We start from the raw sequence: 14,250 nt of genomic DNA, 5'->3' as shown, positions 1-14,250 counted from the left end.
GTAAAAATTTTATTTGTAAGGAGACCAAAGAAAGGGTTTACAATGGTGACTTCTACGGAGAACTGTGGGATCTGAGGCTAGGTATGGGTTTACTTTTCTGTGTACCTTTTCGAGTTTTTAAGATACGCACCCTCAACCTTTATAAAGATTAGGAGAATCCCTTCTTCCCATCGTCCAAGCGTCGCTTCCTTCCTCCCACAATCAAGAAAACTCTCAACAGACGCCCCTCGAGCGAGCGAACAGGTCATCTGAATCAGTTCGTCCGTACTGCCGACCCAGATACGAGGCCAGGTGCTCAGGTGGAAGAAAGGGATGAAGGGCTCTGACGCTGACGCTACGACCCTACAGGCCACTGCGCCTCCCAAAACCTGCGGCAAGCCGAGGCGGCTCTAAGGCTGACTCGCATTGGCGGCGCGGGGCTGTTCCTACTATTATTACGCAGTCTCACTTCCGTGCGGGAGAAGGCACCCAGAGAAAGGTGCTTCGCCCCCGCAGGGCGCTGGACGACCTGCAACTCCCGCGGCGCTGCACCCGGTGTCTGCGTCCCGTTGGGCTGCTGCATCGAGGCCCAACTCGAATTCTTGGGTGGCAGATTCGCCCCTATCGGGTGCCACAATTTAAAACGAAAATTCGAATTTCCCCATGTTGGAAGCCCTTTCAGTACAAGGAAACAGAAACACGAGAGATTTGGGGTCCTTGAATATTTTTATCCTCTGGCTTCCACCCAGCGCGCCGCGGACTGTCGTCGAAAGCGACGACGCGGACGCTCAGGTCGCCGTTGCTGGCGCGTAGCCGCCGCGGCCCGTCGCTCCCGCCCCCGCCGGGAGTCCGACGTGGAAGTTGCTGGCGGAGCGGACTTCCAAGGGATCCGCCTGGAGCCGGAGCCGGAGGCCGGAGGCCGGGGCGAGCAGGGGTGGCGGCGCCGAGGCTCGAATAGCAGTCGCTGCCGAGGCCGGGGCCCGTCTCTGACCACCGACGAGGGCGGACAGGCGGTTCATCATGGGTGAGGGTCCGAGAAGGGCTTCCGGGCGCGCTCCTAGGGCTGCGGCTGAGGGCTGGGATCGCGGGCGGGGGGCGGCGGGGGTGGGGGTGGGGGGTGGGGCGGCGGCCTGGGAAGCCCAGAGCAGTGAGCTTTTCAGGGGCGGATCCTTGAGGACTGAACTTGCCACGGCTCTTCACCTGTGGCGCTGGACGCTGCTTTGAGTGTTCGCCCCTGCCCTCGCTCTTGTCCCCTTCACCTCGGAGGGGTCAGGGGGTAGGGGCTCTGCGGCGGCCTGGGAACCCAGCCCCGAGTCCTTTCCCCCTGAGCAGGAACTTCTCCGTCACCTCCTCCGACCCCCCTCGACTTGGGGCAGGCGGCAGAGTTGGCCTTGCGAGGCTTGGCGTTTGCCAGTCGCAGGTGCGCCGAGGGATCTTGCGTGACAGAGGAGGTCTGACCCCGCAGTGGAAGCCTGGTTCTCTCTTCTTGGACCCTGGGATTGCAGCAGTTAAAAAAATCCAAAGGGAATTGTTGCTCATATTTTATAGACCACTTGGCGTTTGCCTGTTTCTCTGTAGCTTTTCATGTAGATAACATAGTTGAGGTGGAAAAAGGGAATGGGGACGGTACTGGTCATTATGGGTCAGTGAATGAGTTTTTTGTTTTTTTTTTTTGAAGACCTCACTTAATTTTATTAATTAATTTATTTTTAATAATAAATTTATTTTTTATTGTTCAATTTGCCAACATACAGAATAACACCCAGTGCTCATCCCGTCAAGTGCCCACCTCAGTGCCTGCCACCCAGTCACCCCCACCCCCTGCCCACCTCCCCTTCCACCACCCCTAGTTCTTTCCCCAGAGTTAGGAGTCTTCTATGTTCTAATCTCGGTATTTGGAGTGCTGGTTGAGGGCACTCCCTTGTCATCACAAGTGCCAGCAGTACCTAGCTTCCCTCCCTGCTGCATCCCGGACGAAGGTGCAGCGTTTTTAATTGGTTTACAACTGGACACATGATGCAAATTCTTTGGCCTATTTTTAATTCCTTTACGATTTTCTGGGGGATTTACTTCCTGCCCTGGAATATCACAAGCACTTTACTTTTTTCATTTCTCTCTTCGGTATTTTGTTTTGTTTTGTTTTTCATCGAAGATTTTATTTTTAACTAATCTCTACACCCAAGATGGGGCTCGAATTCAATCAGGAGTTGCATCCTTTGCAGCTCCAGTCAGGCACCCCAAGTTCTTTTCTTTTTACGGTGTAAAAGGTAGAAAAGATTTTAAATTATACACCTATTACATTTTCCCAAAGTTCTCTGGCCTGTGGTGTCTTCATTTTTCCAGACTTGGATTCCTTAATTGTGCCATTTCTTTGTCAGATAACCATGTATTGCATGTAGCATCATTTTTGTTGTCTGCTGTTTTTTTTTATATTGTTAATGTAACTTCCTTTTAATCTTCTCTAATGGCTTTTAGTGTGGAAGGGCCAAAGTGCTTTCTTGCGATCATAAAGAAAAAAAGAAAAAATGTATTTTAAAAAAGCTTCTGGGGCGCCTGGGTGGCTCAGTTTGTTGAGCCTCTGACTCTTGATTTGGGCTCAGGTCATGATCTCGGGGTCATGAGATTGAGCCCCATGTTGGCTTATGCTGGGTGTGGAACCTGCTTGGGATTCTTTCTCTCTCCCTCCCCCTTTGCCCCACACCACCCTTGGGCAAGCTCACTCTCTCTTACTCTTAAAAAAAAAATCTGCTTTCTTTTGTTGTAAAAAGAATAATAAAGATTCTAAATCACTACCTCCCCTCTTAGGGATTTTTTATTTAAATACAACCCAAATGAATCAATACCTAAATCTGTTACCAAGAAGCCCTGCTGAAACAAAGGATAATTTTAATTTTTTTCCAGATTTCTTGAGGTATGAATGACAAAATTGCACGTATTTAAGGGATACAATATGATGTTTTGATATACATTGTGGAAGGATTACCATATCAAGCTAATTAATACATCTGCCACCTGAGCTTTTTTTGTATTTAGTGAGAACACTTTCAGACCTACTCTCTTAGAAAATTTCAAGAAAAAAAAAAAAGGAAAATTTCAAGTATACAGTATATTGATTTTTTTTTTTTTTTTGTAGTTACCATGCTGTTCATTGGGTCTCCAGAACTTACTCATTTTATAAGGAAAGTCAGTTCCCTTGTTTGACATCTCTCTCCTTTTCCCCACTCCCCCAGCCTCTGAGAACCATCATTATATTCCACAATGCCTTACGTATAGGAAACTTTTCTGGAAATATTTCATGATACGTTGAGTGAAGCTTTATTATTTTTTTAAATGAGTTTTCTCTCAAAAATAGTTTTTGTTATTTTGGGCTTCTGTGTCTCAGTTTCTTTTGCAAGTAATATTACAGAGAAATCTCAGTGATTGAAGGTAGTATGTTGGTGGTTGTACAGTGATAATAATTGCTTTTCACATGTGAGGACCTCATTGTTTCATTGTCCTTTCGATTTGTCGTATGGTGTTTGGGGGTTGTGAGATCGCGCCAACGTATCCATATTCTCATGAGCTCAGAGGGCAGTGGTTCTGTTTCTCTTAATCTGGAATATATCTTCTGTGCCTTCCTTTTTTTTTTTTTTTTTTTTTTTTTTTTTTATCTTCTGTGCCTTCCTGACGCAGTATGCAGGACATGGTGACAATCAGTAATTATTTGTTTGATGTTGATTAATATATATCATTGAGAGCAAACTTATGTACCTAAGAATTGAGGAAGATATTACAGCATTATTTAATTTGGTGTAGCTTTCAAAGGGCAAGATTAAATGTTTTGTGGGCTTAGTTTACAAAATGATGTTTTTCTTTTATTATTTTTTTCAGGTGGCTTTTTCTCAAGTATTTTTTCCAGTCTGTTTGGAACCCGGGAAATGAGGATTTTAATTTTGGGATTAGATGGAGCAGGAAAAACTACAATTTTGTACAGATTACAGGTTGGAGAAGTCGTTACTACTATTCCTAGTAAGTATTGGTATGATAAACTAATTGTAGGTTTTTTTTTTTCATCTAACATAACTTTATTTCTGATAAGTAGTTCACATAATGTAATTTTAATATAGTAGAGTTTGTAAACTTCCAGTGTGGGCATAATATTAATTACATTATTTTTCATAAATTTAGAGGCAATTTGTAAACCCTGTGCATGGCTGGGTTTTGCTGTTTAGAGCTTTTTCTTTTTTTCTTTTTTTTTTTTTTTTAGAAGGTTTTATTTATTTGAGAGAGAAAGAGAGAGCCTGCAAGGGAGCCCTTGCACACACCAGCAGGGGGGTGACAGGCAGAGGAAAGGCCTAGGGACAAGCAGGCTCCCTGCTGAGCAGAGAGCCAGAGGGCAGGGTGGCGCTGGGCTGGATCCCTGGACCCTGGGGTAGTGACTTGGGCCAAAGGCAGCCACTTAACCAACTGAGCCACCCAGGAGCCCCTATTTAGAGCTATTTTTAAAGTTAGCTAGAGTTAAGCCACTTAATCTCATTGAGAGCCCATATCTTTATGGATAAAATGAAGATAATACCCACTGACTTAAGGGAGAAATAAGTAAAGTATATAAAATACTTTATAAATCTGTTTAAAGAATTATATGGATGTTAAGTGGTATTATTGCATCCGAAGTGCTTTTTTTCCCCTGTATTAATATTTTAATTAAGACTTGTTTCTCTTAATTTTATTGTTTGTTTGTCAAAGAACTGAGTTGAAGAGACTATTGAATTAAAATGGTACCTAAAAATATCAAGAGACACCTCAACTTTAAATCAGCTGTCAATATCTTAGAAGAATATTTTCAAACAGTCCTGTTTGACTACATGAGAATACTGTTTTTTATACTTTTTAATTTGTTGATCTGAATTTACTTAGAAATTATATATAAACTAAGTTTAACAGTTTGTAGAATTTGCTCAAGAGCGTTAAATTATGCCTCTAAAATCACTCTGTCATGCAAGGTATTTCTATATTTAGTAATATTTAAATTTCCAGATTAAAAGAAAAAAAGTCTAGTTGTTATGAAAGAAGAACTTTTTAAATACCGTGGCATCTAGTTATTTCTTTATGCCACCTTCAGTAAATTTCAGTTCCCTTGGTTTTTGCTTCTCGGAGTCGCCCATCTCTGCTGTGGTGAAGTCTTGGATCCTGCAGTGCACGCAGCCCAGTGTATTGCATTTCAGCAAATACACTTTATAGCATACTCTTGTCCTGTGCATGTTAAGCAGTATTCGTAATTGAGATAAAGATGGCGATTACACTCCCACCTAATTCTAAGGGAGACATCATGAACTTGTGTTTTAGTTTTTCAGTCAGGTTTATTATAGCTATGTTTTAGTTTTGATAGGGAATACTTAACCATATACACATTAGCATCATTTACCAATATAGACTTAAATTTAAAACAAAAATCAATTGTCCAGTTATAGCTGTAAGGCATTTCTTACTTGGATTTTTTTAAGTTTATAGAATCTTAGAAATAGTTTTTTCAGCATCTTCTCCACCCTCCCTAATGAAAATAAGTATCCTGCCTTAGTAATTTGGTACTAGAGTTCTACCTAAAAAGGATAGGGAAAAGAGATGAGATACCTCCCCTTTGACCATCCAGCCATGACCTTAATACAAATGAGCTCTTTGAGGAAGTCTGCAGAGGGTCTGTGAGATTGCCACACTTGGAGAACCCAGTTTCCATCAAGGGGTGTATAGCTGTTGCTGAGTCCCTACCTGCTGAAGTTTAGAATTTAGGCTTTCTTGGTTTTATTTCCTGTTTACTTGCGCCTATCAAAATTCCACTTTTTTTGTAATACGTCTACAGCTGTTCTTTCTAAACATAACTTTCTAAACACTTGTATGCCAGGATTGTATTATGTGGGGAGTTTAACACGGTAGGTTTTCCATTGTGCTAAAAGTTCTATATTTGCAGATGTGACTGGGGATTCTTACACACCTGAAAGTGGTGCTGGTCTTGCTAATTGATGGTGTGTATATATAGCACAGAAACTGTTTTGTCTTAAATGAGATAATATTTCAATCAGTAATGTGATTCAGTAATAATTCATTAAGCGCTAAAAATTAGATTGGATACTTTGAAGCTAGAATGCATTAGTCTACATATACTACTGATTTTGATTTATCTTCTAGCTATTGGATTTAATGTTGAGACAGTAACATACAAGAACCTTAAATTCCAAGTCTGGGACTTAGGAGGACAGACAAGTATCAGGTATGGTACATCGACCAGATTACTTTGTAGTATTGAATATTTATTGGCCCTTTTAAGGTTAAGAGCAATTAACCCAAATATGTTTTCTTTCGTAATTTAAATGGGAGACACCTAGTTTAAAATGAGGTAAAACTCCTTTCTCTCAATTGAATTAAAATTAAAAAAAAATTTAAGGAAGCCAGTTCTTCGGATATCACCTAAATGAATTTTTTCAAGAAAATCTCAAGGTCTAATTACTTGAGTAGTTTTTAACTAAAAAGGGTCTTCCATTTAGTTCTTATCAGTCACTTTGTGAGACAGACTGTTTTGGATTTTATAAATTAACTTTCAGCCTGCCATTTAGGGCTAATGTGAACATAGATGCCTTTCAGAACTTAGCTTTCCTGTCCAGTATTCTGTGCTTGGCATGGGAACTGTGAATGTTTGGTGGGTGCTCACTATTGTACCTACCATCTTAAAACATAAGTGGTACATTCTCCAGACATCCTGCTGCCTTTTAACCTACTTTTATTTTTGAACCACTTTTGAGTCCCTCTCTAAATTTAGCCATTTCTACTTCATGAAGTCTTCAGTAATCAGTTAAATGTCTGGTATATAAAAATCATATTAAAAGTATTAAAAGTTATCTTTAAGGGACTCTTGGGTGGCTCAGCGGTTAAGCGCCTGCCTTCGACCCAGGCGTGATCCTGGAGTTCCAGGATCGAGTCCCACATCAGGCTTCCTGCATGGAGCCTGCTTCTCCCTTTGCCTGTGTTTCTGCCTTTCTCTCTGTGTCTCTCATAAATAAAATCTTTTTAAAAAAATTAAAAAAAAATTTAAGAACCCATTCCTTACTTTTTATTTATTTCAAAGATTTTATTTATTTGAGAGAAAGAAAGTGTGTGAGCCAGAGAACACAGGCAGGGGGAGTAGCTAAGGGAGAAGGAGAAGCAGATTCCCCACTGAGCAGGGAGCCCAACCTGGGGCTCAATCTCAGGACCCCGAGATTATGACCTGAGCTTAAAGGCAGTGTCTTAACCAACTGAGCCACCCAGACACCCCAAGAACCCATTCCTTAGGGTCCCTAGTTAGAGACTTATTAGATGTTAACAGTAAGGTCTATGTATAACGTACATTTAGTGATTTTTGTAGATTGACTATAAACTATTTTCTTCAAGTCTGAACTCATTTGGAAACTTCTTGATCCTGTGATTTAATGTTTATCATTCCACCCTCATCACATCTGAAGGATATGATACATACCGATCAGAAAGAATGAATCATTATGGCATTGATTCTAACATGGAGGGGGCAAGATTGGCATGTAAACCCCCCACCCCCCATCTTTGCCAGGTCCTGGCTTATAAATTAACATAGCAGGTTCTTTTACTTTCAAATAATAATATATTCTCCCTTCCTGAACTTTCTGTAGGCCATACTGGAGATGTTATTATTCAAACACAGATGCAGTCATTTATGTAGTAGACAGTTGTGACCGAGACCGAATTGGCATTTCCAAATCAGAATTAGTTGCCATGTTGGAGGTAAGAAAACTTTATTCAACTGTGGGGAAATATATTTCTTTTAAGAATTTATTTATTCATGAGAGGCAGAGACACAGGCAGAGGGAGAAGCAGACTCCATGCAGAGAGCCCGACGTGGGACTCGATCCCTGGTCTCCAGGATCATACCCTGGGTGGAAGGTGGCGCTAAACCACTGAGACACCCAGGCTGCCCGAAATCTTTTATGTTTGCTTGCTGTTTCATTGTTACCACATGCAGGAATAATTAAAAGGAAAGCAGAGATTTTCCTTCCCATGCCTTTAGTATCATTTTCTCTTCTACAGATTATTTCCTCTTCCAGAAATTCTGTTGGGAAGAGGAATGGAGAAAAAAATATTCCAGCTGTGTAACTTCGTGTTTTAAGCTAGATTTCTTGGTTTCTAGGAAGCTCAGAGCTAAACTCTTTCCAAACTGAAAGCATTATTTTAAGTTACTCCTGTGAAGTGCTTTTTATAAAATGTCTTTATTTCTCGTTGTAGAAATTAGCTTATGAAAGCAGATAAGGATATAAACAACAAGGAGGTCTGTTTGTTTTAGAATTTCTGGGTTTCTGCCACACCTCTGGCCCTTGTTTATCTCTTCCAGCTTTTTCATTCTTTACTCTTCCTTGTATTCACAGTCCTTCAGCCATACTAACCTTTCTGTTCTTTGGATACACCAAGCTTACACTGGACACTTGGCTTAGGGCTTCTTGCACTTGCTCATCTTTCTGCTTGAAACACTCTTCCTCCAAATCTTTGCATGGCTACCTTCTTGACAGGTTTTACCTCATGTTTCTGCCCCAGAGAGCAGCCTCTTTTATTTTCTAACACCTTATCCTACTTTACTTTTTGTACCACTTAGTGTTTCCATTATTTTATGTGCTTGCTTTGGCAGCACATATACCATCTTTCCATTATTTTAAAATATATTTGTTTACTTATGTATGTCTCCCACCCAAAAAATGTAAATTCTTTGAGTTTACCCTAATAATCCTGATGTGTGGAACAGTGTACAGCACTTGTTTAAGAACTCAAAACATAGTCACTGAAGTTCGTAAGATAATTTATTGGCTAACTGAAATCAGAGGATGCATTAATGATAATCAAAAGTGTAAGAAATCTCCAGTTGTTAAATAAGCTTTTCAAATATACTAATGGTTAATTTAAGTAATAATGAAATTGCCTTTGCTTGAGAAAATTAGATTAAGTTTCCTTTTCCTACCAGAGCTATGATTCTGAATTATTCAATCATTGAATGCTTAAATATATTTTCTAGGCCACTTGATTACCTAGGTAGAAGCATTCTTGGAATACCTTGGACTTCTGATTTCTTGACTACTCACTTCTTAATGGCTTCTGAGTTATAAATTACAGATTTAATAGTTGTAACTTTTGCTTAATTTTTTTCACAATATAGCATCATATTTATCATAAGAGCTTCTTAAAATTCAAGTATAAGGAATTTTAAGGAACTATTTAACTGCTTTCAGTATAATGGATTTTTAAAATAAAAGCTTTGGTTAGATGTAATTCACACGGTATCATGGATTTTTATCATAAAATATTGCGTAAAAGAAATGGGTTATTAGCTTTAGTTTACAGTTCTTGAGTTGTGCTGGGTTGTTATTTGTGATATTAGGATTTGACCTGTATAATTGTATGAGAAAGAACTAAAAATTGTATTCTTTCTTTAGGAATTAACTTTTAATCAATTTAGTCAATAAATATATAATGTAAAGTACATGTAGCGTAAGAGTCAGGTCTCTTGTCTATTACATTCAAACTTAAAGACAAAATCAAGTTATACTATTTTTGTACACAAAAATAAATTCTGTCTGGAGTAAAGAATTAAATGTAAAAAATGAAAATCATTAACTCCCAAGAATATGTATGTGAATATGTGTAAAATTTCTGGGTAAGAAAGGTCTTTCTAAATCAAAAGATTGGAAGGAATTCTGAAAGAAAAGATACATTTAATTATATTAATACAAACAAAAACCCCACAAATACAAATTAGGGTATAAAAACAGGAAATCTGGAGTTTTATAACCAGTGACTGAGGATTAGTGTTCTTAATTGTATCAAGACAATTGATTCTTTTGCAAATAAATAGAAAACTGAGCATGAACTTACAGTGCAGAGGAGAAAACTCTTATTACTGTTAACATTTGCATTTTGAATACTTTGATAAGTATTTAATGAGATGCTTTGGAAAAATATGTAATTTCTAATTCTTCCAAGGCTGCACTGAAGGATGTTACTGTCAAACGGTGGAGTTTAAATTGTTATAACCTTTCTGGAAAGCAGTTTATTAGTATATATAACAAGAACCCCCCAAAAGTTCATACTTTGATTCTATTTTTAGAGAATTTGTTAAGGAAATAAGAGATTCATACAGAGATTTCTGTGTAATGACTGTGTGTCCCTGTGGTTTCTGTTAATAGTCAAGTAAAAACAATCTAGTAAGAGTCTAATACTGAAGAACAGTTAGTATACAGTATATTTATTAAAATTTTTTTGGAAAAATTTTGATTATTTGGAAAAATGGCCATGATTTAATATTTTTTAGAGCAGGATATAGGTCTGTATGTAAATGTGACTTTAAATGTGTAAATGGGGCAGCCTGAGTGGCTGAGCAGGTGGCTCAGTGGTTTAGGGCTGCCTTCAGCCCAGGGTGTGATCCTGGAGACCCAGGATGGAGTCCCACATCGTCAGTGCTGCCTGCATGGAGCCTGCTTCTCCCTCTGTGTGTCTCTGTCTCTCTCTCTCTCTCTCTCTCCCTCTCTCTCTCTCTCTGTGTCTCATGAATAAATAAATAAAATCTTTTTAAAAAATGTGTAAATATATTTATTAATAAACAAGAAGTATCTGAATTATAAAGCAGTAGAAAATACCGAAAATGTTAACAGCGATCATGTTTGGGAGGTAGAACTATGGATGAAGCTTTCTTTTCTTCATACTTCTCTATAATTTCAAATAATTTATAATGAACATTATAGATTCATAATTAAGAAATACACTTTTAAAATAATATATTTGTTGGCATTTCTTTCTAAACTTAAGGGAGCAAATTGACTAGAGAAAATTAAATACTTTCTCTTTTATTTAGGAAGAAGAGTTGAGAAAAGCCATTTTAGTGGTGTTTGCAAATAAGCAGGACATGGAACAGGCCATGACTCCCTCAGAGATGGCAAATTCACTTGGGTTACCTGCGTTGAAGGACCGAAAATGGCAGATATTCAAAACTTCAGCAACCAAAGGCACTGGCCTTGATGAGGCAATGGAATGGTTAAGTATTGTATTTCCAGAAGCCATCTGTGCATTGTTTTTGTGTGCTTCTATTTGCACACGTGTGGTTTCCCTTTAGTATTAAGGATGAAATTCAGATTACTTAGCAGCTTATCATATTAATAAGTTCCTCCAGTCTTCTCTGCCACTGGTCTTCATGTGCATTGGCTTTTATTTCAGTTACACTTACTGATTAAAGTTAGATAAGCCAACCCCCCCGCCTTTTTTTTTATACTTTTTCCCTTCCTTACTGCATCCTCCCAATTCCTTATACTTCAGGACTTAGGTTAGGACTATCTTCTCAAGAACCTTCCCTTGCACGTCTCCGTGCCCACTGCCTTACCACACAGGTAGCTGGATGTCCCTGTCACAGAAGTGGCACAGTAGGGACGTGGCCCTGTAATTGATTTGTGCATCTACTCAGATTTTAAGCTCCATGAGGACCTTGACTAGTTTTCACCTCTGAGTTACCCACATCTGGCCGTGCTGCAGAAGTTACAGCCTGGAAGGAAGATAAGCTGGTCTTTTTGATTATTCATTTAGAACATAGACAAAATTGAAAGCTAAAACGCCTTCATGGAAATTGAGTCCATAACATCATTCTTCAATATAACTGTCTTAGCCTTCATCATTTAAAAGGAATCCGCTTTAGAATCCACTTCCAGTATAAAACTTTTATACCTCAAAGTTTGAAGTTAATTTTGTGAAACTGTTCATTTTTTCTTTGCAGGTTAGTTGAAACATTAAAGAGCAGACAGTAATTCAATTACTTCTGCCCCTGTGAAATGAAGCTACATCACATATTCCTTTGGAAGCAGTTAAGTATGCTTCGTGCTACTAAATGTTAAAACTGTGTAATTGTTGGCATATACTGAACTGACTACAATACTTGTAATAAATATAAAAAATAAGTATTTGGTTGGAAGGGTAGCTCACCCATGATTGAACCAACTGAATGTTCTGTGTAATGTAAAATCCTTCCTTGCTTTTTTGTGTTAAGTATATATTCTATTTGTATGGAATTCATATTCAAATAGATTCCTATTAAAGAATGTACTCTTACTGAGGAAAAACCCTCCTATTTTTGAATTAGTGGTTGCATCTTGTGTGTATAAACACTAATAAATATCTTAACAGATTTTTCCCCCTAAAATGATTATGTTTTTCCAAAGATTAGACTCAGTAGAGGGGAGCAAAGCGTGGGTAATATAGTCTTCATTTGCTAAATGACCATTTTATTTAAGCTGTTTTGTTGTTTGTTTTAAGCTTTTGGGAATAGGCATGAAGCTGAAAAATTATTTTGGTGGTTAACCTCACTGATACCTGTAATTGTCATTTTATAGTACTTTATAGTTGTTGAAAAAATTTTACATATATACAGGAACCCAGTGATGTAGGTAGGACAGGTTGTAATGTCTTTATTTTATGAACATGGACCCAAGGTTCTGATAAGTTGGCTTGCTCAGGATCACCTGCCAGGTGGGAACAGGCTCAAAGTGAGATTTCAGGGTCAGAAGCTTATCCCATAAACTACACCATAAATTCCTGAATATGTCAACACTGGCAACACAGACAATCTTAAGTGCTTAAGTAAAATTATGCTAATTGAAGTAGATATAGTACATTCAAAATAATTTCTATAAATATGCTATACCAGTAGAGGTAGTAAAAACAATCCTAAATGGTTATATTTGATGGAATCCACAACATATTAAAGGAAATTTTAAAAATCTATTTTAAGAAGCATTGTAAAAGATGTCATTACTGTCTTTTTATTTTTTTTATTAACTGTAATTGGATTTACCAATTTGGTGAAAAGTCAAAACAATACTGGTCATACATGGAGAAATGGAACAATCCTGGTTTTAAAAAGCAGACGTACTGATAGGGTCAAAAACAATTATGTTCAAAGGAACTTTTCAAACTCTCCAGTCTACCACAGGATTGGCTGCAGTGGGGACAGAATGTGGTCCCTTGTATTTACTTACACTGGGGGGAAATCTTGAAGTTGGACAACCAGCAGCTAAAAAATGTGATGCCCTCACTGGTGTTCCTGGGAACACTGTGGTCCACTTCCTGTCCTGCCACTGTCTTTGCAGACGTTGGCCTCTAGCTTCTTTCTTCATACCTTTGGTCAATCAGATCAAATGAATGTGGCTTTGTCTTTTCACCTGTGGGACTTTACTCTTTTTGCCCATACCCCAGCACCCATTCTTAGTTTGGTCTCTGAAGTCTTGTTTGGAGACCTTCTTCTAGGCCCAAGTGTTCTCAGTGCTGTACCTATAATATTACTTAGCATGTAATTATTGTTTCACTTTCCAAATCACTCCTGAAGGACAGATTGTTTCATATTACTATCCTTAGAATCCAGTGTGGTGCCTGGCATCTTATGGCATCTTAGAGTAAGAGTGTGGTTGAGATAGTGGGTTGTGTTTGCGAGCTAGGAAAAATAGTACCTCTTTGACCTAGGCTTTGGTCCCCTTGTTGTCAGTGGCTGGGTTTGTACTTCAGTAGCTAAGTGTCCCCCTGACCCCACTGCAGCACTTTAGGAACACTGTGAAGCCTGGGGGAAGAGAAGCCCTGGCAGGCAGATGCTGCTCAGGACGTAAAACTCTTGCCATCTTCAATACTGAGCACGCATGAAGTCATAGCATACACTAGCACTTGAATGAGCATGGTCTCTGTTTTACCACAAAGACTAGAATGGGGTAAATAGAACATTCACTTATTTTAATATACATAAATTACGAAGTCTTTGTCTAGTAGGAAACAACTACATAGGTAAGTTACAGGCATTTGAATGATACTTATAAAAATGTACTGAATATTGTTTTGGAGAACCTTGAAAGTGGGAAAAGCTCCAAACTTAAAATCTGAACACATGAGTTCTAGGCACAAGTGGCCATTCCTTCAGTTTATTTTTTTTTTTCCCCATAAAACAAGAGAATTGGACAAATCCTATCAAAGGTTTCTTTTAGCTCTCAATACTCTGTTTTATAACTCTGGTTGGTAAATGTGCTGCGTCATGTGTTCACATTAAAAAGAGAATGGTGGAAATTTGTTATTAGAATACTTGAGATACACTTTAAGTTGTGAAAATGTAAGTTCCATGAGGGTAGGGACCATACCCTATTTACTGTTAGTATTCCTTGCATCTAGTGTGGTGCACTTGGCATACAGTAGGCACTCAATAAATATTTACTAAATTGTGCTCAA

The 14,250-nt window shown here is 38.7% G+C and overlaps 1 protein-coding gene across 2 annotated transcripts; it reads left to right on the top strand.

Moving 5' to 3' along the window:
* Positions 1-269: 269 nt before the first annotated feature.
* On the top strand, positions 270-14,250 carry ARL1 (ARF like GTPase 1). Of its 2 annotated transcripts, none has more exons than XM_072724720.1 (6): positions 270-1,003; positions 3,850-3,987; positions 6,142-6,223; positions 7,635-7,746; positions 10,856-11,039; positions 11,770-14,250. In XM_072724720.1, the coding sequence occupies exons 1-6, from the start codon at positions 1,000-1,002 to the stop codon at positions 11,793-11,795; spliced, it is 546 nt and encodes a 181-aa protein (XP_072580821.1). In that variant the 5' UTR covers positions 270-999; the 3' UTR covers positions 11,796-14,250. The 2 variants fall into 2 exon arrangements, with proteins under 2 accessions (XP_072580821.1, XP_025868896.1); XM_026013111.2 differs by having other exon boundaries at positions 543-1,003; positions 10,856-11,034; positions 11,765-12,187.

This window comes from Vulpes vulpes, chromosome 10 (genome assembly GCF_048418805.1).
Source record: "Vulpes vulpes isolate BD-2025 chromosome 10, VulVul3, whole genome shotgun sequence".
Lineage (NCBI taxonomy): Eukaryota > Metazoa > Chordata > Mammalia > Carnivora > Canidae > Vulpes > Vulpes vulpes.
The sequence above is the reverse complement of the archived record's forward strand: the minus strand, read 5'-3'. Positions and strand labels throughout refer to the sequence as shown.